Source organism: Mustela lutreola, chromosome 1 (assembly GCF_030435805.1).
Source record: "Mustela lutreola isolate mMusLut2 chromosome 1, mMusLut2.pri, whole genome shotgun sequence".
Lineage (NCBI taxonomy): Eukaryota > Metazoa > Chordata > Mammalia > Carnivora > Mustelidae > Mustela > Mustela lutreola.
In genome coordinates, this window is record NC_081290.1 from 236,899,521 (window position 1) to 236,927,300 (window position 27,780).

The 27,780-nt window shown below is 45.5% G+C and overlaps 1 protein-coding gene and 1 long non-coding RNA gene across 3 annotated transcripts in view; both read right to left on the minus strand.

Annotated features, from left to right (window-relative positions):
* Window positions 1–278: 278 nt before the first annotated feature.
* On the minus strand, window positions 279–2,713 carry CAVIN3 (caveolae associated protein 3). The gene is made up of 2 exons (XM_059134628.1): window positions 1,435–2,713; window positions 279–894 (listed from the first exon to the last, which is right to left on the minus strand). The coding sequence occupies exons 1-2, from the start codon at window positions 1,816–1,818 to the stop codon at window positions 493–495; spliced, it is 786 nt and encodes a 261-aa protein (XP_058990611.1). The 5' UTR covers window positions 1,819–2,713; the 3' UTR covers window positions 279–492.
* Window positions 2,714–9,137: 6,424 nt separating this feature from the next.
* LOC131808556 (uncharacterized) overlaps window positions 9,138–27,780 on the minus strand; it is a 40,188-nt gene continuing 21,545 nt past the window's right edge. Inside the window, exon 3 of one of the 2 annotated variants that reach the window (XR_009344829.1) lies at window positions 9,138–9,501. This is a non-coding gene — a long non-coding RNA (uncharacterized LOC131808556). Of the gene's footprint in view, window positions 9,502–18,200; window positions 27,482–27,780 lie in introns of those variants that run through there. The other variant, XR_009344830.1, reaches the window with a different exon arrangement.

A 27,780-nucleotide genomic window follows, 5' to 3' on the forward strand; every position in this document is an offset into this window, starting at 1 on the left:
AGAAGAAACTAAGGGGAAAACCACTTGTTGACATTTACTGAGCACCAACAGCAAAAGACTATACTGGCTGCTTCTCTGGGAGTAAAGTGTTCTAGAAGCAGGTGGCCAACAGGGTATTTCTATGTGCCACTCACCAGAGCCCAAGATTCACTGGGAACCTAAGAAACGACTCAGTGATCTTTCTGAAGTTGAAGCCACATTCCAGGTTCTAACATCTGTCTTGGGCCTTGCAGGCTCCCCCCGGCCCCGGCCCCGCGCCCCTTCACATGGAGTCCAGATTAGGTGACGGTACTTTTATTGACAGTGGGGGCAAGCAGGTTAGAGTGGCTGCTCCTTTCTCAAGAGGACAGTCTAGCCTCAAGGAACTGGGAGAGGCAAATCAGAGTGGGGCTGTGGATGCAGGATTCACTCCTTATTTGGGTGTGAAGGCTGCATTCTGAAAGGGAGGATTTATTTTGGGACAGGGCATAGGCACCGGAGAGGCACGGGCCATTAGGCTGCGCTCTCTATTTGAAGCACTGCGGCTTCCGCTGTCCCAGGTCTCCCGGGATCTTCCTCGGTGTCCTGTGGAGGTTCTGACTCCAGGTTGGGCTCCAGCGCGGGCCGGGCGTCAGGCTGGCCATCAGCGCTCCGGCCAGGCCCAAGGCGAGGTGGCTTGACCGGCGTGGGCGTTGGTGCTGCAGGGCCTTTCCGGCCGGACAGGGCTCTTCGCAGGCTCTGTACCTTCTGCAACCCGGTGCGCCGCAGCCGCCGAGCCCTGGACTCCACGGGCTCCTCGTCCGAGCTCTCCTCAACTTCACCCTCAGGCTGCTCTGGGCCGGGCTCGGACTGGTCGGCTGGGCCTAAGGGCTCTGGCGCCTTCTGGAAGGCGCTGGCTGGGATTTCGGCCTCCTCCTGCATGTGATGAACACAGCGCTGACACTGGCAATCCCCTACCCCGCGCAGCGGCATAAGTCTCACTCCATAACTACACCGGAGAACCCGCCCCACCCCTGGCCTCCGCAGCCCGAGTGGCAAAGCAAAGGGAGGCGTGGGAAAGTAGGGGGCAGCAGGGAGAGGGAGGAAGAGCTACTGGGCGAACTACTAAAGTTTGCAAAGTACGTGGGACCTGCTTACACAGGACGGTGGTAGCAGGGGCAAGAATCGGAGACAGAGAACAGTCGAACTGTCGCGGGACGCACTTCCGCCACCGTTCGGGGATGGGCTGCGACTTGGAGCAAATTCGGTGGACGTGGCCTGAGCTGAGCTGGGCGAACTCTGGTTGGCCAGGCTGGGTTCAGGGAATGGGGCAGCGTGGTGGGAAGTGGGTGCGGCTCTGGAAGTCCGCTCCGCCGGGTGGGGTGAGGAATGCGGGTGTGGTAGCCAGGCGGGGGACGGGAGGGAAGGAGGCCCCAGATGGTGGTCGGGAGGCGGGGGACGCCTAAGGTCACTGACCTTGAAGAGCAGGACGTGGAGCTTCCCGCGCGCCACGAGCAGCCCGTGGTTGGCCTCCAGCCGCTGCACCTGGGCCGCGCGGCGCACCGCGCGCTCCTGCGCGGCATCCGCGTGTGAGCCCACGCGCTCCGCCTTGGCCAGCAGCTGCGCCAGTGTGTTGCTCGTGGTATCGTGGCTGCGGCTCAGCGCGCCCAGGCCGCTCTGGATGCGGCGCACAGAGCCCGCTAGGCCGCCCTGCCTCTGAGCCAGGCCCCCCTGCCGCTCCCGCAGCGCCTCCAGCATGGTGGCCAGCTTCTCCAGCAGCGTCACCACCGTCACGGCATGCACCGGGCCCCCAGCCGCTGCTGCGGACCCAGGCCCCGGCTCCAGCGCGCTCTCCCCCATGATCCCCGACCGTCCTGCCTGCTCTCCCTTCGGCCGCGGGCTGCACTCTGGGCTGGGGCCTCCTTTCCCCGGCTCCTCCCCAGCTCCAGCCGTGACTCAGGCAGGCGGAGCGGGCCCTCCCGGGAGGCGGGAAGGGGAGCGGGGGCGGGATGGCGGCGGCGGGGTCCTTCGGAAGCGCCCCCCCTTCTGCTGCTCCGCCCCGGGGGGCCTTTGCAGGGAAGCTGGTCGGCCTCGTATCCGCCCCGCTTCCCCAAACTCTCTCCCTGTAAGTTTGAATTCCCCTCCTTCGCCACAGCTCTCTGGTGTGCCTCTTTCTGGAATGTACTCCCACCACTGCAGAGGGTGAGCCGTGGAAAATTCTGTTGTGCACATCGAGTGGGTAGAGAAACTATGTAAGCACGGCACAAGGATAACCTGAGGGGCTTCCACAGCCACGGCCTTTGGCCTCCCACGCCCCTGAGGACTGTATTCGTGCCCCCCGGGGTTGGGCGCGGTAGGCAGGGAGGCTGTGCGATGCTACACATACAGACTCAAGACTGTTTAGGGTGTTGGCCTCGCTTCCTGACCACACAGGCTGCTCCGTGCGCACCGGCAGGCGGGGCATCCTCTGGTATTTTCCAAAAGTCATCGCCAGGGTTTAGCCACAGGCCTCCTTTACTGCCTCTCTAGTTCTTACTGTTGGGTAGCTTTGCCCTGTTTTCTTTCTTCTAGTTGTCATACCTCCCTTTTTTTGGTGCTTCAGTGGTAAAGCCCCAGCCACACCTAGCTCTTACACCCTAAGCCTGGAGGGCAGGCAAGACAGCTCTTCCTTTGAACCCTTAAAAGGGTTATTGTAGGTGCTGGTATGTCTTTGTTTCCGTGCAGGTTGGTTGTGGCTCCAGCCTGGAGTTTGTTTGTTTGTTTAATTTTCTCTAGAAATAGCTGAGAATATCTGCAAAGGATGAAGAAAATTTGAAACTGCTGCTGTAGAGGGAGAGAGTGTGTCCCTAGAAGGTCCAGTTACGGTGGCTCATGAATTGGTAATGCCATCAGATTGGAAAATGCCCTCTCCTGTCTTTAGCAAAATGTGGTAAACTGACTATAGGCTCAGGAGTCCAAGCAATCCATTGATCCTGACCCCTCTCCTCACCCAGTCTGTGAGGGCCACTTGATAACTATGGAAGAAACCATAACTATCACTGGGCATAGTTAATGCAAGGGAGCTGCAGTCTGACACAAAAATACCCCAGAGGATGGCAGCTATTGCCAGATTTCCGGGGATGCTAAGTTGATGACTGACTTCTACAAACAGGAGGTTATGGAGCTTGAGCCCTGTGCTTAACACCGAGGAAAGACTCCCTTCGCTGTCTCTACCATTGGACGTTCCATCTGCTCAGACAGACCCATCAGGATGTGCCAGATAAAATGCTTTCAAACCAGGGGAATAGAAAACCCAGTTTAGTTCTTAGAAACAAGAAACCCAATCTGCACCTAATTGGAAAAGCCCATTGTAGAGTGATGATTAAATGTAGGTCAGTCACAGCTTCAAATCTAGTTCTTTACCGTTCTCTCAACCGTGCAGCTTCATTTCAGGAGTCAGCTTTATCCCCAAACTAGGCATAAGGAGGCTACAGCAGTTTCAGGTCTTATATCAGTATACAAGGTCAGGAGAAAAGAAGGGCCCATCTTAAAATTTAGGACATCTGGGGCACTTGGGTGGCTCAGTGGGTTAAGTCTCTGCCTTCAGCTCAGGTTGTAGTCCTTGGGGTCCTGGGGTAGAGCCCCTCTCTCTCTCTCTGCCTGCCTCTCTGCCTACTTGTTATCTCTCTCTCTCTCTGTCAAACAAATAAAATCTTTAAACAAATAAATAAAATTTAGGACATCTATTTTCCAGAAGCCTCCCAGAATCCACTTGCCTTCTACTGGGTTACATGGCCATTCCAGAATGAAATTATATGGCTAGGAAAGTATCCTGCATTGGTAAGCTTTAGCCTGGGTTCCTTCACCCAGCGGTGACAAGAGAGCTGAAAATTACATTTTAACAAATTAGGCCTACTTCTTGCCCTTCCCTAGAAACATGGATGGTATGGGAGGAAAAGTGGATATCTCAGCACTGCTAGAATTAGTCAATTAAAATTATCTTCTAGAGAAAGGCTGTGAAAGAATCATCAGCTTTGAGGAGTAATGCTAAGGGAGTCCAGTGCATTTAGAAGCAAGACTACATGGGTAGGTATTTTTAAAGACCTGCTAAATCCCTCTCTGGATATGCAGAGCAAGGAGGAGCTTAAAACTTAACAATAAAGCTACTGATGATTCTATGGGTCTCTCTAAAACCTTAGGTATAAAAGTAATAGGAACTGACTGATGCTGGAAAAGTGAAGCCCTTGAGATGGATAAAAATAACTTGAGGCAACCCAGAAGAATGCTCTGAGTTAACAAAGCCCAGACTGATAGAAATTATGGTCGTGTAACCTTGATCATGGAGTATCCAAGAAGAAACCATGTTGCAGTTTCCAATTAGGATAAGGAAAAAAGAAAACAAAGATGCAGAATGAAACCCTCTAAGGCAGTGTAACCTGATCTTAAAGACTTCTGGGGTGTGGCTGCAACTACTCCCTCAAACTCCTTGGTGTGGGCTTGAAAAGTAGAAACCCACTGGAGTAGGTTTTTTTGTGTCTCCTGAAAAAGGTATGTTCAAGTCCTAACCTCTGATGCCCATGAATATGTTCTTATTTGGAAACAGGGTCTTTGCAGATGTAATCAAGTTAAGAGGAGATCATACTAAAGAAACAGAGGACCTTAATCCAATAGGAATGGTGTCCTTATAAGAAGACATGAGGGGAAAAAAAAATAAAAAGAAGAAGACATGAGGCACACAGAATGCCATGTAATAACGGAGACAGAGACTGGAGTTACGCTGCCAGAAGCCAAGGAATGCCTGGAGAGACTAGAAGCTGCAAGACACATTCAGAGTTCTTCCCTAGAAGCTTTGGAGGGAGCATGGCCCAGCAACACCTTGATTTCAGACTTTCAGCCTCCCAGAATTCTGATAGAATATATTTCTGTTGTTTTAAGCCACAGATTGTGGTAATTTAATAACCCATGGAAACTAAGATATCCATTAATTAATCACCATCATTTCACAGTATCCCTTTACATAGGTTGCTCCCCTCAATGGCCTCCCCAGTTAATTCTGTGGGAAGTATGAAATTCTCTGCAGGAAAAGTTAATAGAGCCTGAAGACACCTTGCAGATGTAGACAATTAAATTAACAGTTGCCCAAATATAATGGATCTTGCAAAAATTTGTGGAATGCTATGGTGGTAGGGCCAACACACCCTTTAAAATCCTGAAACAAGGTTGGGGCACCTGGGTAGCTCAGTGGGTTAAAGCCTCTGCCTTCGGCTCAGGTCATGATTCCCAGGGTCCTGGGATCGAGCCCCGCATTGGGCTCTCTGCTCCTCGGGGAGCCTGCTTCCTCCTCTCTCTCTTCTGCCTGCCTCTCTGCCTACTTGTGATCTCTGTCAAATAAATAAAATCTTAAAAAAAAAAAAATACACTAGCCCATCCCCTTCCTAGAATTTGGCATACTATGAGGAAAAAAATGGCTCTATTTAAAAAAAAAGAAAAGAAAATCCGCTGTACTTTTCACAGGGCCTAGAATATACTGCTTAACAAAGATCTGCTCACAGACAGCTCTCTGTCTCTGCCAGTATCAAGAACAGTTGGATGTTCCCTTCACTTTCAATGAGATGAGGGTAAAAGGAAATCTCTGAGAGCTACAGAACAGGTTATGGTGACTCAGGTGGTATCATTCTGCATCCTTGGTTTTTTTTTTTCTTCTTTTCTCAGCGGTCAGGTGCCCTACTATATGATGTTCCAAAAATCCCCTGAAACAAAAGTGGCAGAGTCACTGAAAGAGTAAGCACCATCAGTTCTGGGGACCAGCTACAAGGAATCCGGCAGACAGGTTAAGAAGTAGTGGCACTTAAGCCTGCAACTGGTAGGAAAGCATATGCAATAATTACCTCCCATAACAACAAAGAACAGCTGCTAATGGGGTGTTTGGGTTTTAGAGTTGGCATATGCTCCACCTTGGAATTCTTACACATTCCATCTCTTGGATTATCCAAAAAGGCCACATACTTTGAATAGGGTTCAGAGAAGCTTTGGTAACTGGCCCTGGCCAGGTCACAAGTCACAGTCTGGCCAGTTCTACCCCTGATGCCCTGTAAGTCAGAAAGAAAGATAAGACCTGAGGTCTCTGTAATTTCTGCCTCTCTCACAGATGATTTGGGGCAGGGAGGGAAAGAGGCAGATCCAAGCAGGAAAAATATAGTAGAAATACTTGGAGTTTTAGATTAAGGCAATGCTTCCAGCCTCTGAGAATTATGTTGTTTTTGAAAACAACTGATTGTGATTCTACCACAAAAGCTAGTGGAAAGATTCACTGGAGCTTGCAGGGCTGTTTTGTAAATGGGAATGCTCTGTCTCACGTTGCAATACAGACTAACAGTCTTTAATTATTAAATGGGTCAGGGGGATCTAAGAAAGGATGAGGGATGGCTATGTTAGTTAATCATACAAGAATCATCCATGACCCTGAACCTCACCTTCAGCTGCCCAGACAAACTGGGGCATCCTTCAGGGACTTAATTCTTGAATCAAAAGTAACAATGTGCAACACAGGCAGAACCATGCATTTAACAGGGAATGACCCTCAGTGGACAGGCACTACCTTCCACCCTTTGTCATAGACATCCTGTCTACGGAAGGGGTAAGGCCATTCTACACAATGACGGAGCTCTGTGTCACTGACAATTAAGAGAGCTGTAAGTTTGGGGCAACAGGAAGTAAGAATCTGAATTGAATCCAGAAATCAAAATCCCCAAATGGATGGAAGATCCTGGAATGGTATACTATAACCAAGAGGTTTGGGGATGCCTTTTTATAAAAATCAGGCATGCTATTAAATCAAACCACTATTATTTTCTCATATTTTTGGTGAGTTGAATAGCATCCCCAAAAAAGATATGTCCAAGTTCTAACCTCTGATATCTGTGAATGTGACCTTATCTGGTAGTTGAGTCTTATCAGAGACCATCCTAGTTTTAAAATGGGTCCTAAATCCAGTGAATGGTGCCCATGTAAGAAAAGGAGAAAATACAGCTACAGAAAAAGAAAAAGGTGTTATGCAGATTGAGACAGAGATTGGAAAGCAGTCACCAAAAAAATGAACACTGAGGATCGCCAGCAGCCATCAGAGATTCTCCTTCCGAACCTCCAATGGTGTGTAGCCCTACCAACACTGATTTGGACCTCTGCCCTCCAGAACTAGAAGGGAATAAATTTCTATTGTTTTAAGCCACTAAGTTTGTGGACATTTGTTATGGCAGCTCTAGGAAACCATTATACAGAGAGACACCTACCAAAAGGATTAGGGGCAGAAAAATGTTAACAATGAGGTAAATCAGTATGCCACGAATGGATGTTTTGGCTGAGGCACATCCGAGTACCACACACCTGGGATGAGACCGAGGTTGGCAGAAGCCCACGGTTCTGGAGTATGTGCCAACAGTCAGGACGTGGGAGTTGAGCTTTTCCTGCAAAAATGTCCTGGGACATTCCAAAAGGCAAAAATCCTAGAACAATTACTGAATAGACTCTATTGAACCTCCTTCTGTAATTTGAGGAACTCAGTGGGCTCTGACAGGGAAGGCCTTAGCCTCGCCTGGATCTGAGCTTGCATTCTTCACCAAATAACCACAGAGCCACCAACAAACCACTGCAACCCTCTACCTTCAGCTCTATAGCCTTTCTCAACTACAGCCTCTGATCCATGACCATATTCTGCCACCCACATAATAAAGGACAGGGCAGATTGTTAGGGAATGGTGTGCGCTACCTCTCACAGGGCAGCCCTTTAGACAGAGAGATGCGATGGAGCCTGGAGGACAGGCTGCACTATGATGCCATGGGCGGTGATTCAGACCAGTGGCGACTACCAGGAAACTCTGTATAGTTGGGGTCCCGTAGCCACATTTGTCTTAGTACAAAGACACACACCCCCACCCCCCCGTTTATCTCAGGCTGGGCCCAAGGAAGGAGAAGCCATTATGAGCTACCCAGAATCTATCACAACTTGGAAACAATGTGGCTTATAAGATTCAGCACTGCATGAGTTGGTGGTGCTTAGTTGTAAGATTTTGTTTGAAAAATAACTCATTTGTTTGGTGTCTAAAAAAGGAGAGAGTTGCTAATCAATTCAGCTAGGGAAGTGAGAGAAGTAAGCTTTACCCTGGCAGAGAACAGCCTTGGCTCTGTCATCCCATCCTGCTCGAAGGCAACTGGCGTCGTTTAGCGGTACTGCGCGACACAAAGTACCCTATGAAATATTTCTTATCCTATTCGGATCCAGTGGATTCTAGAAGCAGAAGAGAAAGCTCTCAGAACCAGACTGTATGAATAATCATTTACCAACCCAGCCAGGTATGGCAGTGGTGAGGCTCTGAAAAGGGTAACCATGTTTTGATAGGTCTGCAAGCTTACACACTTACTCCAAGAGTGAGAAGGATCCCTAAGACTGATGAGATTGTCCTTGAGGCTGGTACCCCAGCTTTTTGGTATCACACCCTGTCCTGTAAAATGGGATAGTATCACAGTAATGCACTGAATCTCATGGAGGTAATATACTATACAAAATGAGTCCACTGCCAGCTAATTAATTTGCCTGTTTGTGGGAGCTGCAGATAAATCATGACTCCTCCTTATTGTGGGGAGTTAGATGAAGGAAATATTAATTGAACCATCAGGACATAAGGGTTAAGACAACCTGTTGTCACCAAGTTACATCTAAGCCACATCTAAGCTCTCTCACCCCACAGGGGTACCCAGGGCTGCTTCAGGCCCTGGACTAAGTAGTGAGACCAGGGGGAGGAGATGGGGCTGGTCTTGGAGGCACGAGAGTCAGCCAAAGTTCAGTTAGCTTGGAAGCTAATGTAGGTGGGGGAATGCAAGAGGGGACTGGAGCGGTCCTACTGATATGGGCTAGAGATTTATGTTTAAAAAGAAAGAAAGAGGGAAAGGAAAGAAGGATGGCCATAGGTGGGGCATGGGGGCGGAGGACAAAGAGGAAGGCAGGAAAGGTGGGGGGAGAAGTGTTGATCCTTCTCACTCTTGGAGTAAGTGGGGAGAGAGAGAGTGGGAAAAGAGAAAGAAAAAGGAAATATTTACTGTCTAATACTTCCATACTGGAAAATTTGTGCAATATATTGAGGAAACCATATACTTACATGGTTCCAACTAGAATAAGAAAGTTTATAAAAATAGAGAACTGTAACTTCTGGATGCTACTGTACTTATAAAGGTGGTAGAGTTACAATGTAAATCCTCCAACAAAGAATTGAAATTGTTCCTTGCAATTAAGTTAGGGGTTGAAGGACTCTTGGGAAGTCAGATAAGAGTGCCACCTGGTAAAGCGTAATACCAACAATGTGATCCAAAACCCGTTTTCCTAGATTTGTCTCGGGATTTCTCTAGCCTGGCACTGTCCAACATGACAGCTACTAGCCACATGTTGCTGTTTAAAAATTTAAAGTACAAGTAAAGGGAGCACCTGGGGTCCTCAGTCAGCTAAGCATCTGATTCTTAACTCAGGTCTTGATCTCAGGGTGGTAAATTCAAGTCCCACTCCCAGTGTGGAGCCTGTGTAAAAAAAAATAAAAATAAAACAAATTACAATGAAAATTAAGTCCCCAATCACACAACCCACATTTCAAAAGCTTAACATCACATGTGGCAAGTGGCTACTCTACTGACCTACACACCCCTAGTTAATACCACCCCTAGTGAATTAACTACTCTAGTTAATACTATGGGGGTGAATGAGCCACGCCAAATGCTACCAATAACAATAACACAGGTTTCTCTGAGAGATGACACAAAGAAATCTTTCATTTCACTTGAAAGCCAAATCCTGCAGGAGAGGATCAGTGTGAATGAAATCACAAAGCATTAGTGGAGAAGTGATTTCCTCCATCAGTGTTTGGGACCATTTCAAATTGGTAGAGAAGGATACATTCTGGAGTACTTTCTGGAATGCTTCAGGACCTGGATCAGCACTGCCAAAAATATATACTTTTCAACATGGTTTACCTTGATGGTGGGAATATTCTTGTTTTAATTATTTATTTATTTATTTATTTTAGAGAGAGTGTGAGTGGCAGGGGCAAGGGAGAGGGGGAGAGACCCTCAAGCAGTCTCCACTCTGAGTGAGGAGCCCAACTCAGGGCTTGATCTCACAATCCTGAGATCACGACCTGAGCTGAAATCAAGACTCGGACACTTAGTGACTGCGCCCCTCAGATGTCCCTATTATTGTTGATCTTATCCTTTTGGGGGAAGTATTGTAATAACTGTTGAAGTTAACAAGATCCCTTCTTGTAAAAATGCTCAGGATGTTTACTGCAAGACTGCCTCACCCTGGAAAAGGGAGGTGAGGGTTATGAGAAGGATGAACATGTTTAGATTGGAGCATGCAGTTTTGAGTAAAAAAGTAAATGTGACCTTGCACCTACCCACAACTGGTTACCACAGATATTTGTGTTCTTAGTTTTAGAACAAATGCTAAGCACCCAAGAGCCTGGAATACGAAGGTGCCCAATACAGATTTGTTAATTGAAGAAAACACAAAATTTGCTTTGCTAAGCAAATAAATTGTGCTTGCAATGACAGCCTTAGGAGTAAATGTGTTCATGAGAATTAAGTGCCTGCTTCTGATTGGCAACCTGGGGACAGAGAGACCAGTGAGAAGCAATGACAGGAATGGGGGAAACACAGCACATGGGCCAAATTTGGTCACAGGCCAGGACTACGGTGTTTGGAGTAGTGAACCCTCCTGCTGGTGTCATTGATGCTGCCTGGCGTTACCCGGAAGCCAGCTCACCTGTCCAAGAGGAGTCCCCCTCATATGCATTGCCAGATGTGCCCACCCTGAAGGAGAGCCTGTAGACTATGGTGATACCTCAACCACAAAATTTGAGAAAGGAAAGGAAGGAATGTGCTGCTTTGCTTTGTGTCCATTCCCTCCCCTGAAATAACCCTTTGCGTAGGCTCCTCATAGGACTTGCTTTGTTTTATCTATGCAATGAGTGAAGGGGAGGCAGAGATAAGCTTTCTCTATGGCTGAACAATTTAAGCCCCTCCCCCCCATCATGATCCCAGGTTCAATCTAGGACCTGAGCCTCTATAAGATGCCTCAAGAGGCCAACACATAGCATCTTGGTTGAAACCAAAAGCAATAACCATTGGGAAACCCTGGCTTCCCCATGTAGTGCACAAACCTTGTGGGACCTGGATCTTGGGGAAGGGGTGCATAGAAAGACCTCCTGACACAACTCTCAGAAAGTGGCACATACTAACCAAGTCTTTGACTGAAGCTCGTGATCCTCAGGTGAGGGACTCCCTCTCACATCCTTCCAGTCAATCAAGGACCATTAGAATGAGAGGGCAAAGTAAATTGGAAAGATTTGAAATGTCAAATGTTACAAGGAAGAGGGAAAGAGAGAGGAGAAGTTGGTTACGACTAGAATTAAAAACTCAGAAGACAGATTGAGTTAAATATTACGAGGCCACTTGGGTGGCTCAATTGGTTAAGCACTGGACTCTTGGTTTTGGCTCAGGTCATAATCTCTAGGTCCTGGGACTGAGCCCAGTGTCAGAAGATCATCGAGGCCAGCATCAGGAAACGAGCCATGCCTTGGTCTCCATGTGCAGCAGGGTGTCTGCTTCCCTTCTCCCTCTCTCTCTGCCCCTCCCCAGGCACTCTCTCTCTCAGATAAATAAAATCTTTTAAAAGCATATACAAAATAAAATAAAAATAAGCTAAATTTAAATAAAATCCCATGGCATCTGGATGAGAAATTGATGGTTGAATTTTAGAAGTAAAACTGATCTTTAATTTGTCTATCCTCTATAGTGCATTTCACGTAGCCTAGGCTCTTAACCAGTACTTACACTGCTTACAGTTTCTGTACTAGGTGAACTGACCCAAATCTTCATACCAGAAGAGTTTGAACCCTTGGTGAATTAATCTAGAATTACGCTAATATTTTAAGTAACCTTTACTACCAGACATGGCAGAACAAGAAGTCATGCCAGGGGATCCTCACATTCTACCCATAAATCTTCAGGCCTGTATTATATTGGGTGCTACTCAGGTGTCACTTTTTTGCAATAAGCAGAAGACCACTCAAGCTGGCCAGGCTTCACCACACTGCTCTGCCCAGGATGAAAGAATCTTTGCCACTTGACACCATGCGGCAAAGCTAGAGAGTATGCACATTCTTTGAGGCTCTATTGCTTGCAAACCTACTTGACAAAACCCCTTTCTCTTCTAGACAAGGTTCAGTTGGTTGCAAGGAACAGACACTATCTTGGTTAATATAAATGAAGGTGGGTTTATTATAAAAGAATTGGCAGCTACCCCAGCTCCCAAAGAAGACTACTGAAACAATTTATTGAGTCTGGAGCCCTTCCTGAATTACCAAGAGGGAGGAGCCATTAAAGGATAATATAGCTTATTTATTCTTTCAATAGCTTCCCAGGCAGAGCAGGAAAGAAACCAGACCTCTTTTCTGAACAATAATGGGGCCCACTCACTCTGGGAAAAAGGCGAGATGTCCTTCTAATTGAGGAAATATATCCTTTTTCAATATGAGTCTAGATTGTACTCTCTAAAAATTAATGTCTGTTCCTGGGAGCAGTAGATGAGCTAATATAACAATTCTATTAATCAAATGAACTGACATGATTGCTGCTCACACATATAGGAATATGGAAAAGGAAATCTGGCCAGGAAGACCTAAATCCACAACCACTACAGACTCAGGAGTTCTTCCCTCCCACGCACCACCTCCTCCCCTATACGCACAGTTCTGCAAGACTTGGGTGACAACAGGCTTCATTTTGAACTAGCTTAATGTCCTTGAGGCTCCCCTCAGATTGGCACAGTGAGACTAGGAATGTTGGGCTGGGGTAAGGATGGTGAATTTGGAGAGAGAGAAGACCCAAGAAGTGAGATCCCTTCCTATGACTGGTCTGGAAACTAGTGGGGTTTCAAATGGGACAAATTTTAAAAGGAGGCCCGAGAAGAAAAAGTTATCCAGCTAAAATCCAAGGAGTCTGAAGGATCTGGATCTGTACATAGCATCCCTTTGAGAACTAAAGAAAAAGTCTCAAAAAAAAAAAAAAAGTTAGGAGCACTATATCCTTCCCTTCTTTGACACTGACTCTCCCTCCTGAAATTGCTTCAACTCTTCGGTGAAGAAACCTGCACATAATCACTTAGGCTGCTGGTAATTTGGGAGAGACAAGAGGAAGAGACCTGTGAGGGGAAGGAAGATCTGCCCCAAACACCTCTTCCTTTGAGGTCGTGGAGAGAGACCTAAGTGAGCTATAACAAGGAGCTCCTGGTGGTGACACGCTACCTGAGGGCAGGGGGACATAACTATGATGATAGGATAGCCTGGCAAAGATGACAAATTTGAGGAGCAATATGATCAAAGCTTTGGGGTCTTTGTGTCGATTACAGGACCCTGCCTTCTAAAAGAGGAAGTGAAGGACGCTCACATCCCAAGTGACCAATATCATCAGGTTAGTTAGTTCTAAACCTCGGTTTCAAGCCCAAAGTTCTACACACTCTGATCTACTTCCTTACACTCTCTCTCTCTCTCAAGGCTCCTATACTCCCTTGGGCTGCCTTCATTCCTCCAAATGAATCTGGGTGTCAAGCACAATCCCTTCATCAGTCTTCGCTAAGAACACTGACAACTTCCTGTTTCAAGAGATCAGAACTCTAAAGTTTCAGAGGGTTGGCCATGGGAAATTTAACACCAACATCACAAACTCTACCCCACACACTCTGACTCTCTTTCTTCCTTTTCTCTCCAGACTAAGAAAATGCTTTTCCTTGCTCCAGCCAATGTTTTGTCCATACTCAGATTCCTCGGCTTCTCAGCTTCTACCCCAAGTGAGCCTATCATGAAAGTTCTTCCAGAAAACTAACAGTGCTGTCTCATCAGCAAGTCCAGTGAGTACAATTCCTTCCATATCATCAACCTAGGGAGAAGTGACTATCTCACTAACTGTAAGATCTAAAAAAAATCCTGTGGGACTACAATAAGAAGGTCAAAGAGCCCATCTTCTGCCTCTGATTCTCAAAGGTCTCCTGATCGTTTATCTCTCCCCACATCTGTGTGCTTGGTCCATACTCCTTTCCTGAAGCTGAGTCTCTGTGCCTACTTATCAGCAAGGCACAGGGCCAGAAAATGGCTCTCCCAATCCAGCTTAAGCACCTACTATCAAGTGATTAAAGTCACTGTGTCTTAGGAGAATTTCCTGAAAGATAAAGAGAGTGAGCACCTAACTGACAGCTTTGGGTCAGGCCCAGTTAGCTATTGCCCAGGAGTGAGGGAATGAGAGGAATATAGTAAATATGGCCAACTTTTTTTTTTAAGATTTTATTTACTTATTCATTTGAGAGAGAGCAAGCAAGCATGAGTGGGAGTGGGGGCAGGGGCAAAGGGAGAGGGAGAAGCAGACTCCCCAGTGAGCAAGGAGCCCAATGTGGGACTCCATCTGAGGACCCCAGGATCACGACCTGAGCCAAAGGCAGGTGATTAAACAACTGAGCCACCCAGGCGCCCAATATGGCCAACTCTTAATATGACCTGTAGACAAGGCAGGCACAGAAGCTTATCTAACACAACTAGCTAGTCCATTTATCATTGGTGGTTGCTGTAGAGTTTAAAGGCTCCAATAAATATACCCACCCCATTCTCTGTCTGAGTTCTTAATCAATTGAGAAATAATGCAAAGGAATAAGGTAAGTGAGAGGTCAAAATAACAACACTACTGATAAGTTGATATTGATAGATGTGGCTTTATCATTTAGTAATTGGACTTCTTCATCCTGAACCCCAGGATTAGGGAAACTAGCCCACCCATTCATAGATTGTACAAGAAAACTGTAGCTCTCCCTACTCCCCACATACTCCATCCTCTACCCCATCCAGGGAAGACCCCTTTTAAATTTTACTTCATGGAGGAGGAGAATGGAACGTGTATACCCAGGGGGAGTCTGGCTAAGAAGAGCCAGAGGAGCTGTGTTGAGCATACCCAACTCCTTCTTTTCAAATTTATCAGAGAAATGACCACTTTGCCCCAGGTGGTTCAAATTAAAAATCAAATCTGAATCTGGTCAAATCTCTGGATCTAACTACTAATCCACCAGCAATATATGAGACAAAGACACATTTTTCAGTATATCTAAGCAATCTATGCCTACTGTGGGCCCTCCTGCAGGATAAATAACTCAGGTTCCTCAGCTAATAAATTTTAAAGAAAAATAAAGGTGGAAGATAAATGTATAGATATTTCCCTGATGCCAAGTGCTCCATATCACTTGGCATCAGGGAAATACAAATCAAAACCACAATGAGATATCACCTCACACCAGTCAGAATGGCTAAAATCAACAAGTCAGGAAATGACAGATGCTGGCGAGGATGCGGAGAAAGGGGAACCCTCCTACACTGTTGGTGGGAATGCAAGCTGGTGCAGCCACTCTGGAAAACAGCATGGAGGTTCCTCAAAATGTTGAAAATAGAACTGCCCTATGACCCAGCAATTGCACTATTGGGTATTTACCCTAAAGATACAAATGTAGTGATCCAAAGGGACACATGCACCCGAATGTTTATAGCAGCAATGTCCACAATAGCCAAACTATGGAAAGAACCTAGATGTCCATCAACAGATGAATGGATCAAGAAGATGTGGTATATATACACAATGGAATACTATGCAGCCATCAAAAGAAATGAAATCTTGCCATTTGCAACAACATGGATGGAACTAGAGCGTATCATGCTTAGCGAAATAAGTCAAGCAGAGAAAGACAACTATCATATGATCTCCCTGATATGAGGAAGTGGTGATGCAACATGGAGGCTTAAGTGGGTAGAAGAATAAATGAAACAAGATGGGATTGGGAGGGAGACAAACCATAAGTGACTCTTAATCTCACAAAACAAACTGAGGGTTGCCGGGGGGAGGGGGCTGGGGAGAAGGGGGTGGGATTATGGACATTGGGGAGGGTATGTGATTTGGTGAGTGCTGTGAAGTGTGTAAACCTGGTGATTCACAGACCTGGGGATAAAAATATATGTATATAAAAAATATATGTTTATAAAAAATAAAAAATAAAAAAAAAAAAACAGATGAATGGAAAAAAAAAAAAAAAAAGATGTGGTATATATATATGCAAGAGAATATTACTCTGTCATCAAAAAATGAAATCTTACTGTTTGCAACCATACGAATGGAACATACTAGAGGGTAGGAGGGTAAGTGAAATAAATCAGAGAAAGACAATTATCATTCGATTTCACTCCTATGTGGAATTCAAGAAACAAAATAGAGAGTCATAGGGGAAGTGAGGTAAAAATAAAATGAGATGAAATCAAGGAGACAAATTATAGGAGACTTTTAACTATAGGAAACAGAATGAGGGTTCCTGGGGGGGGATGGGGTAACTGGGTGATGGGCATTAAGAAGGGCAAATGATGTAATGATCACTGGGTGTTGTATGTGACTGCTGAATCACTAAACTCTACCTCTGAAACAAATAATACACTATATGTTAATTAATGGAATTTAAATAAAGTACAATTTTTAAAAAAGAAAAAAAAAAAAAAAAGAGATCTACAAAACTTATAAACTAATATTAATGATTGTATCTTATTTGGACTCTGATTCCAAAAATAGGCTAAAAAAATTATGACATAATCTGGGAAATTTGCAGGCTAATTGAATTTTTAAATGCTAACTGAACATTAAATAATATTAAGGAAAAAAGTTTGAGTGTCATACTTGGCTTTGTGCTTTTTTTTTTTTTTTTAAGTGTTTTGAATTCCCATGCAGTTGCAGGTACTGGAGTCAAAACCTGGTAGAGTTGAACTGGAGTGTTCGTGGCTACTGTTCTCAGTAGATAAACAGATAAAGTCAATAGAATATGTTTGGCATACAAAAAAGTAAACTACAACTTTTTTGCTCACACTATGATCTCTTGTTTTGAGAAGCTGCCTCTTAATGGTTTCCTAAATTTAGTATCCTTTGAAGGAATCATTCCAGTCAGCTCTGAAATCTGGACTTTTTTTTAATCTCTTTCTAGATTTATTTAAGATCTAATCACTGTTTCTGAGCTAATAAAAATTCAGACATCTTACTCTGTTCTCATACCTTCTTTAAGAGCGATGGACCTAGATGCATCTCCTTTTCCCGTCTTTATTCACCCATCCTGGTCTTCTTAACATGGGGTGAGAGGAGGTTAGTCTTTCCATGGTTCCCTTTCTTGGGTAGGGTAATTTCAAAATGGCATTATTTTGGATAAGGTTTGGAGCAATAATACAACTGACCAATAATACAACTGGTAAACAATTGTTCTGTGTGCCCCATGTCTAAAAGGCTCATATTAAGAAGGGTTTCAGCTACTCCTGTTTATTAGGACAGTGCAGCCCACCAGCATCTCTGTGTGGTCCCTACATGGCCCACGCACAAATGCTAAGTCTAACAGCTGTGTGTTTCAAGGATAAACGGCAGCCATTACACCCAAGGCTCTCATTTTTACTGTGGCTGTGCCTTTTCTCAGAGCAGTGTGACCAGCAGGTATTTGCTAGATTCTGTGTAGCAGGCACCTGCTGAGGCCAGTGTCAGCTAAGCCATCCCTCCCTGCCCCAGCCCTCGGACCCTGGCCCAGGGTGGTATCTGTCTCAATCCTGCTGTTATAAATGTTGAGGCCACCTACTTGCGTGGAGCAGACAACTTTGGCTGAAGGCAGGAATGGCCTGCCCCTGCATCCTAAAGCCAGCCCACCACCCTGCCTCTATCAAAACATATCCTCACCTTTGGATAAAGTCCTGAGAGGCATGAGGACCCACCAAGGGGAAGACCCCATATATCTGGCACCAAAAACCTAAAGTTGCCCATCCAGTTACAACTGATAAAAACCAACTGCCTCACAAACAAGCCAGCCCCATGGCTCCACACAAGCGACCACAAGCCACACGGTCACGAACGCATGCTTACTAAAGTCCGTACCTCAAGCTGTGGATCCTGACCTCACCAGAAGCCTCTTCACATGTTAGTTAGATCCCCAAATTCTATTCCCTGTTTATTTAATAAGGCTTCCAATCCAGTGAAATTAGGTCTTGAAGTTCTGTGGATCTTTAGTAAATAGCCCCCCACTTTTCCTCTCCCCAGCTCAAAACCAATTAAAAGGTAGAGGTCAACATATTACCTTTTCTTTTTTAAAAGATTTTATTTATTTATTTGACAGAGAGAGATCACAAGTAGGCAGAGAGGCAGGCAGAGAGAGAGGGAGAGGGAAGCAGGCTCCCTGCTGAGCAGAGAGCCCGATGCGGGACTCAATCCCAGGACCCTGAGATCATGACCTGAGCCGAAGGCAGCGGTCCAACCCACTGAGCCACCCAGGCGCCCCATATTACCTTTTTTTAATTGATAAAGCTAATACTGGAGAAAGTGATGTATATAATTGGATGAACTTTGTAATAGCCCCAGAAATAAAGAGAGGCTTACCTACCCAGTTACAGATTATTCTAGAAAACTAAGGTTTCCCTGATGGGGCAAGACCCTTGAAAACGTCCTACAGAACACATGCTGCCGTAGCCAGTCCGATTGCCAAAGAAAGACATGGAGGAGCTGAACCAGTGTGCTCACTTAGTTCTTCTCAAATTTTCCGATAAGTTACTGACTTCTCTTCTGGGGAGAGAGGCCAAGAGTGTTACTCCAGAGGAGCTCCCTCCATATGAAACAAAACCCTGAGAGGGAGGGCAAACCACTTTTCTCCAATAATAGTATTGAAAAGAAAACCACTGGCACACACCACATGCCTGAAGGCCTCCATCCAGTCCACCTGCTCCTTCCACACTATCATCAGTGCTTGTACACTGGGGAGCACCCTCTGCTCAGCCTCTAGTTCCCCTTTCCTGCTGGCTGGCCAGCTGAGAATGTTCTATATCTTGACAGAAACACAGGTTACATTAAATGTGTGCATTTGTCAACAAACATTGAACTATACACAAAAGATCACTGTTCATGCGTGGATCATGTTCAGTGACCACTGTGTTGATGTTCACACAATCCTGTGGATTTGCCGAAACCTATATAATTGTATACCACAAAGAATAAATATTACTGTGAGTTAGAAGAGGAAAATTAATATCCCAAGTAGTGGGGGGGGATGCAAAATAAAATATAAACTATAGCAAATGATCCTACCTCTTTAACAAATAAATAACGTAACTACAATGAACAAAGTGAGTAGGAAACCAAAATGACTTTGGAAAACTATATTTTGAACAGAAACTAGAAGACAGAATACAAAAGTACAGTCCATAAATTATTTTGTGTTTCTTTTTATTTTATTTCTTTTTATTTTTTTGAGAGAGAGAAAGAGAGAGTACAAGCACAGGGATGGGGTGGAGAAGAAGGGGGACAGAGGGAGGGAAAGAAGCAGACTCCCCACTGACACTGAGCAGGGAGCCCAACCAGGACAGAATGATCATGCCAAACTCAATCCCAGGACCCTGGGATCATGACCTGAGCCGAAGGGAGATGCTCAACCAATGAAGCCACCCAGGGGCTCTATTCTGTATTTCAAAGATGTGTTCCTCATAATGATACTGATTACTGGTTCTGAAATGATGTGTATATTATGCTTGATCAACTCTGTTTTATAATGTAGATAATGAGAGTCTGTTTAATATATTACAAACAAGGTAAACGAGAAGGGTGTTCTCTAACACTGTGGTGTTAGATTGGAAAAGGAAAAAAAAAAAAAGAAAAGAAAAGAAAACCACAGGACCAAAATGGAGTCACTTAAGCCAAGTCACCAAACCAGGTCTTCATAGTAACCTAACTGTGTTAACCAGCATGCAACGCAAAGTTACTCAAGTAAGAGGGCTGAAAGCTATCAGCAGAAGGGAGGAGGGGAACAGAAAAAAGCAGTTCTGTTTTGTTTTAGAGAACCTACACTTCCAGGCAAGGAGACGCCCAACTAGGTGTTCACCTGATAGCCGGTAGAAGCTGGTGTGTTTCACCTGGTTTCTCCTTATGGAGCCAGTCTGAGCAGGACTGGAGCTGAGGACCTGCATAGAAGCCCCCTAAATTGTCCTGAAGTTACCTTTAGTTCATTATAATACTAAGATCTCCTTCTATGGCAGTTTTCTGCTATTTTTTTAAACATAATGATGTAGGCACTAGCATGAGGACATGTTAGGCCTGCCCAGTTGAACCAGAAGTGCCTACGCTCCCTGCCCTGCCCACTAATACACTAAATCAAAGCTCCCTGTGCTTACCCCACAGAGAGACAGTGCTTTGAAAACTATCTCCCTGTCTCCTTACTTGTACCACGTGATAAAAAGTTCACTGCCTACAAATTTCCTTGCCTTGTGCTCAATTTGATGCACCCCAAGTGACATCAAACCCTTGGAGTTCAGTTACAATTGCAACTTCCATCTCCCATAGAAATGTAATCTTAACCAGTCAGAAATGCTCTGGTCTCCAAAAGAAGATGAGCTAATCTGCTGGATAAGACCCTCTGCCACTGCCCCCAAGGGAAGGGAAGTTGACTCTGCCTGAAAGAAACCCTTCTTTTCTTTCTGCTAAAAATATCTCGCCACACCCTCCTTCCTATAAAAATCTTGTATTTTAGTACCACTTCTCAGAGCATCTCTCCACTTGCTAGATAAAGCCAATGAGACCTTCAGATGCACTCAGAAGAACTTTTGTTCTTTAATAGCTATCAAGATTAATCATCCTAGACAACACTAGGACACCTTTTGTTCCCTTTCTGTTGTGTGTCATGAGAAATATAAAATGACCAGTTTCCAATATAGTGGAATCATTACTACAGTCCCCTAGGGGAAATGCTCCTGACTCGGGTTGTAAAAAAAATCTTGGTGTCAGGAAGCCAACATTTTGAGAATGGTTATTAAGGTATAATTATGAGTAAGGACACACCCATCTTCCAAAGGACATCTGTGTCTTTTGCAGAGCTTCTTGCAAATCAGGCATTTTTGTTGTTACAAAAAGCTGCAATGGGTATCCTCCATTAGGGCCCTTCTGTCAAAAAGCCCGATAGTCTAGTGAAGAGACTAAATATTGACATAACAATAGTTATGAAATTTCGTAACAGTAGTTATGAAAACAATTACTTAATTATCATCATGGTAAATGTTAGGAAATGCTGGGACAGGGCATATCATGTAAAGATCTAACCACCTGAGGTTGAGGGTGAATCACAAAAGGCTAAGGGAAGTCACAAAGGAAGTGACATTTAAGCTGAGACTTGAAGGATGAGTAGGAGATGGTCAGGCAACAGGGTAGAGGTAGGTACAGGAGGCAGAGGGGTCAGAATAGGTGAGGGTTTCAGGGCGGGATGTGCAGCACCAGCTCCCCACACATACTAGTGCATACTGTAAGAGAAGTGGGCCCCTTCAGGAGTTAGTCACCAGCAACCCTGTCTGCCTGATCCTTAGAATGGGGCAGGGAAGTGTTGAGGGTGGCAGGGACTGGATAGCCAAGGACTCTATGTGCAACTGGGAAGCGTTTTGACTTTCTTTTATCCTCTACACGGTAGAGGGCTACTGGAGAGTTTTCAGGAAGGATTTTCGGAAGCTCTAGCTTGTGGCAGTGTGGAGGGTGGTCTGGAGAGGGGTAAGACCGAAGACAGGAAAACCAGGTTGGGGACAGAACAAGCTGTGTGACCTTTGGCAAGTTACACAGCCTGGCTGAGCACCAGTTTCTGCATCTGAAAATGGGGATGATAATTCCTATTTTATTTATAGAGCACTGTCATGACAGCTGACAAAGTGTTACAGATATTAAATGCTCAGTAAATATTCACATTTATTATTTGCCTAAATTCTTCATTCTTCCTTTCACATCTACTTTGCCACAAAATCCTATTCATCCTCCCTCCTAAATACCCCTAAATCTGTTTTCTCCTCCCTAACGCCTTCTTTACTTAACTCTCATAAATTCTAATTTGGTTGCCTATCTGGGTTCCTGTATGCAATCTCCCTCCCCTAAGCCACCCCACACCCCACACCTTGGCTACTAGCAAATTAAATAGAACCCTGAATTTCATCTGCCTACTTGAAAACCCTCCTGATTCTTCAAGCATTAAACAGCCATTACCAAATCCCTAAGTATGGGCTATAAGGTTCTTAACGATCCCCCACTCCACCTGTCTATCTGTCATCCCTACTCCTTACCACCCTCCCAGCCCATCCCCACCCTGTTCCTTCTACTGTAGACATTTGGGGTACAAAATGATCCCTCAACACCCATGCTCCTTCCCACCCCACATCTATTCACACTTTTGCTTCTACTCCGGGAACCTTCCTCCACTGGTGCCTCACAAACAAAAACCCGGATCATACTTTGAGACCCTGGGTCAATGTCACCTCTTTCTTCCTTTATGTTCACCAACTCCCCAGATCCTAAATTTCTTCCTTCCCTGGATTTCTATAGCATTGGGTACATCCTTATAGTCCTTATCACATGTATTATATTTTATTTATGTTAATGTTTCACCTCCAAGATTATGGATTTCGAAAGAACAGCAACCTTCTTTAACCACCCTTGTATCTTCCCTCAGAGCCTAGCACAAACTCTATCAGGTACTAGGCCTGCTGAACAACTGAATGGATGAATGAATCAAATGTAAAAAGTCACACTGCATTTAATCAGCCTGGTGATTAAGAGGACTTGGACTCTAAGTGGCCAGTGTTTAGGAGATCTGCTTAGGCCTTGGTAGCCTGGTTCCTCCCTGCCTCCAGGGAATGTGGTCAGAGGAGCAACTAATTCCCTCTCTCTTTGCTCACCTGCTCGCACCTGGACCCCACCTTGGGACCCAGCCGGCAAGACCTGTCCTTGTGTGGAGCTGCAGTGCCATCTACTGGTGACTGGAAGACCTGCAGGTCAGGCTGAAGGAGGAAGGGAAGGAGGAAGGAATTAAGGGCCCCTCTGGCTTTATCTGGCCATAGAATCTGTTATTGGACCCCACACTGGACAGTTTTCCCCATCTATATGGAGGCCTTATTTGTATTTCCTTTGTCGAAAGACCTTCAGCCATATCTCAGAGGTCAGAACTATTTCTTCAAACCTCTCAAAGCCAGGACCCCCAACTCACACAGTCCCCTCAGAAGGTAGAGATCCTAACTCCATGAACCAAACATCCTCCTTGGTTCTCTCAGGGAGTACAACCTCTCACTTAGGACCTGCTGACCATACTCGAGAATTTGTGACAGTAGCCTCTCCTTTAGGTTTTGGTAACCAGATGGCTCCATCAGTAAGCAGTGCTACTGACAGATGCCTTAGTGATGAGGTACATTTCCTCAGGTCCTCAATGACCAGACCCCACCCTCAGCAGTGTCAGACCTGTGATGACCTCCCAGGTGAACCCCCTCAGTGACCAGGACCCTCACCTAGACCCTCACTCAGTTACCCAAGCTTTTCCCTCTATTCCTCTAGCCCTGCACTCAGTCTCTCAGTGAGCCAGTTCTCACTCAGGTCTCTGTGACAGGGCCTCTACCTCAGGGTCTCTTCAGGGATGGCACTGCTGAAGTAGAACCACCAAAACTGAAAAAAAGTTTTTAAAACGAATTTGGTATTTGCAGAAAAACATCAATGAAACTAACCATCACAGGATAAACCTGAATTGTATTACTGAACTAAACTTATTCTATGGTTTAATTGTTTTACTTTGAATGACATATGAACATCAGCCAGAACCTTTAACAGGTTTAGACCTTTCAAAGTTTTGATTCAGCCCCTTTCCCACAGGGACCTGGTGCCCATCACTTAGGGCTCAGAGATCGAGGGGACTTCATTAAGGTTTAGTGAGCATAACAAGAGCTAGGCTGTCCCTCCAGACTGCCCATCTCCTTTCTACTTCCCGCTGGTCCCCGAAGAAGCTGCCAAAGCCCCTTGCCTCCTGCTTTGTCCCTGGGCCCCATGTCCAGACAGGGGCCACAGCTGGGCCCAGGTCTCATGAGGAAGTGTGAGCCTGCTGGACTAATTGGTAAATCCCACGGACTATCTCCCAAAAGGCCAGTTTTGGCCACCTCTGCCCCAGCCCACATGCATCAGAAGTGATTAGCAATAACCCTCCTTGAGACATTGCTGCCAAACAGAAATCCACGTGAACAGTATAACAGATAAACAAACCAACTTCTACTTTTACCCCAGGTCCCCTGGGAACATAGTACAGGGTCCAAAGTAAATATGATCATGGAAGAAACTGGTGGGATGGATGTAGGAAATTGTGACTCACCATCCCCACTCCCATTCCCAGCCCTCCCAGAACCTTTTGTTCCCTCTATTTTGGCCCAAGCAGGTTCCCCTGCACTTGACCAGACTGCCCATGGAGTCTAAGCATTAACCACTGCTCTAGGTTGCCAACTGCCCCAAGGCCTGTTTTCCCCTTTCATAAGAAGATCCTTCAGCATTAAGACTTCTTTTCAAAAACAAAACCATCCCCTGCTTATGAAAATTACTGTGGGTCAATCATTCAATTCAATTCATTCATTCATTCATTCATTTATTCCTATCACACGACTTTATTAAACTCTATGTGCGGGGGCCTGTGCTAGATGTTGGGGATACAGCAGTGAATAAAACAGTCAGAATACCTATCCTTGTGGAATTTACCTCCAAATGGGAGACACAGATGTTAGATAAACTACACAGTTACTTATTTAATGAACAGTATGATACAAGCTGCAAAGGAGTAGGCCTAGAATTATACATCTAGGCCAGGGCTACATGCTCTGGGTGATTAAAAAGAAGTAGATTAGACATAACTGTAGTGTCAAGGAGTCAAAATTGAGGTGGAGAGCCAACCTGGAGCTCCTGCTAGGAGAAGGAGAAGGTTGCAGAAGACTTACACTCTAAAAAAAAAAGTCCTTGAGAATATCTCAAGGACTCCTGATGACTGGAAAAGACAAAAAAATGGGTAAAGGAGCCCAGGAAACAGGGCCAACAAGTCAGGGCTGGCATGATAATCTAGTGCCAACAGGCCAAACATGAAAGCAAACGAAGCTTAGAAAATGTAGCCCCAGAGAGCTGCTGGTAGTACCAGCTGGGTAGGGAGGGGGGCATACAGGGAAGGCAGGGTTTCTTAGAGACGGGGTAGGAGGTATGCAGGCTTCCCTCGCCTGTTCAATCAGTCCGCACCGGTAAATGTCAGGCATTGTGCTGGGCACTAGGCATACAACAACTAATGGAAAAGTTTAATGGGGGAAATACACAATTCAACACAATAATCGCTATAAAATATATGCAGGAGGCCCGATGATGACTTATCCTTGTAATAATGTCACCCTCACTAATTCAGAAGGAAAAGGGGTGGTGTCACAGCCAGGATGCAGGAATTGCTTCTCCAAAGCCTGTGCCACACACACACACAGTAGCCAGGAGTGGGCAGACTGCTAACACGCCAGAAGTCGTGCCAATTTCAAGTCATCGTATTGCATTGAGATGTAACAGTTATTTTTACCACCGACTTTCATTTCCTGCACAAATCCTGTCCAGGTTTAGATAAAATTGGGTTTAACCTTTGAGAGCGTGTATGAACATGGATGCCATCCATCACACGTGGTGGGAGGAGAGAAGATTGAGAATGGCTGATGCACATGGCTGAGAATGAGTCTAGTTCCTTAGACCAGGGAGGCAGCTGAGTGGGAGGCCGGCGGAAAGGAGCAGCCAAGGATGAATCAGGGTTTCGTGTCCTGGAGACCTCTCCCGTGTGAAGGAATGGAGGAGGGCCCCAGATCTCGCAGGTCTGGAGCAGGGAGGAGAGGAAGCAGCCCAGGGCCCTGGAAAGCCTCGTGGCAGAGCAGCAGCTCCTGACTATGGGACACGCAGGCTGCCCTTGGACATCTGACTCGTAGTGAACTATTTCTGTTTTCTATTTCCTCTTGCTCTCTCCTCTTCATAAAAACTCTCAGAAATGCTGGCTATATTTGTACTTTCTCCCATGAATATGTATGGCCTGCATAATTTTAAAAAGATATTTATTAAAAGTCATATAAAGAAAAGACTCTAAAATGATATTGCTAGTTGAGTTCTACTTGGAGGAATTAAAGCAAGTTTGGCCCACCTTCCCAGAAGTCGTTAAAAAAAAGATGAGCAGTTCAACCCAGGTAGGAGTGGGGGGTTGGGGTGGGCAAGCAGCTGGTTTTTAGGTCTGAAAACCCCAAGGTTGTGGGAAGGTGGGACAGGGGAGTCAGGGTCCTTAGCTAGCTCCCTGCCCTCATGGCCAGACCATTCTTCCAGAACACCCCTCTGCCAGACCTCCCCAAGCTTCCACGTGGTTTGTCCCCATGAAGAAAAGCTGTTTCCATTACAGATGGATGATGGTGGCTGGAAAGACACTAAAGACCACCCAGCTCCAGGCTGCAAAAGCCTTGCAAATTCGGAGGGGAGCCAGGAGAGTCTGGCAAGCAGAAAAGGCCATCTAAATGTGTGGCATCTCTTCCCTCCATCTTGGTCAGTCCAGATCTGTGAGAACGAGCCCACAGTCCACCTCCCCTGTGGAATTTTCCCTGACTCCTTTGGCTACCATGACCCTCTTCTTCCTCGAATTATCAAGATTAAGCATCCCTCTGTCTTTTTTCTCTTTTGGAAACTATATGCTATATACTCTGCCTGTTTATTCACTGGGGTCTCCGTGTATTCTTTTAAAATAAATTTATGGAAATTCTTGTGGCAGTTGTCTGCAAATATTTCCCTGGTTTGTTTGCCTTTTTATTTGGGTTGCCTTTTCCTTTTTTTTTTTTTTTTTTTAACATGCAAAAGTTTAAAATACTTCTACAGTCCAGTCAGTTAACCTTCTCCTTGCTATCTGCTTCTGTTCCTTCTAAGATGGAAACCTACTTCCTTCCAGAGATGTGATAAATAGTTCAGTGTTTCCAAGGTTTTTAAAGCTCCTCAGTTCATCTGGGAAGTTTGTGGTATACAATGTGAGGAAAAGATATCGGTTATTTTTTTCTTTGTTGGTAGCTGGTTTCCCCAGACCATGCACAGACTTAATCTTTTCCTTTACCAGTAATTCCTGATTCCACCTTTATCATCTATTTCTTTTCTCCAAGCAAACTTTCCAGTTCCAAGCAACCATCATTTTGACACTTGACGGTACATTTGGTATTTCTCTCTGTTAACTGCACTTGAAACTGTTTAAGTAAAGAAATCACATATTTTCCTTCCAATTTTTCTTTCAGCAAGTGTCGGTTAGGTGTCGACGATGGTCCATGAACTTGCTGGGTGCTGGAAACCGAATGGAGAATAAGAGAGGCATGGTTTCTGCCATCATTGTTCTCACGATCAAATAAGCAATGATGATGAACTGTGGAAAGCGTTCAGCAGAAACCAGGGTATCTTAGAGATGATGGAGGGAAGGCACAGAAAAGGCCCCCCTGAAGCTTCCTCCTAACACCCAGGAGATGAGTGGCACAAATGCAGAGTAGGAGGCTGGCGGAATCTGGGATGCAAGGGGACCCGGGCCAGACCACCCCTACCAGAACCTTGATTCCAGCTCCTAGTGGAAAAGGAAGAGGTGAAGACGGAAACTGATGACTCTAGCTGGCTGTCCTGAGCGGGAGGTGAGGGGCAGGGGGATGGGGAAGAGCTCTAGCTCCCTACGGGTGTCATGACAACATTTCCATGTGGTTCTCATTTCGTTCTCAGAACCTTCCCAGAGGTTCTATTATTTACTCCACCGCCTACACAGGGAGACAAATGCTCAAGGTGTTTACATTACCCACCTGCTCCCCAACATATTCAGGATGAAGGGAGGCCCTGAAGCACGGGCACAGTCACCTTGTCCTGGTGTCTTCC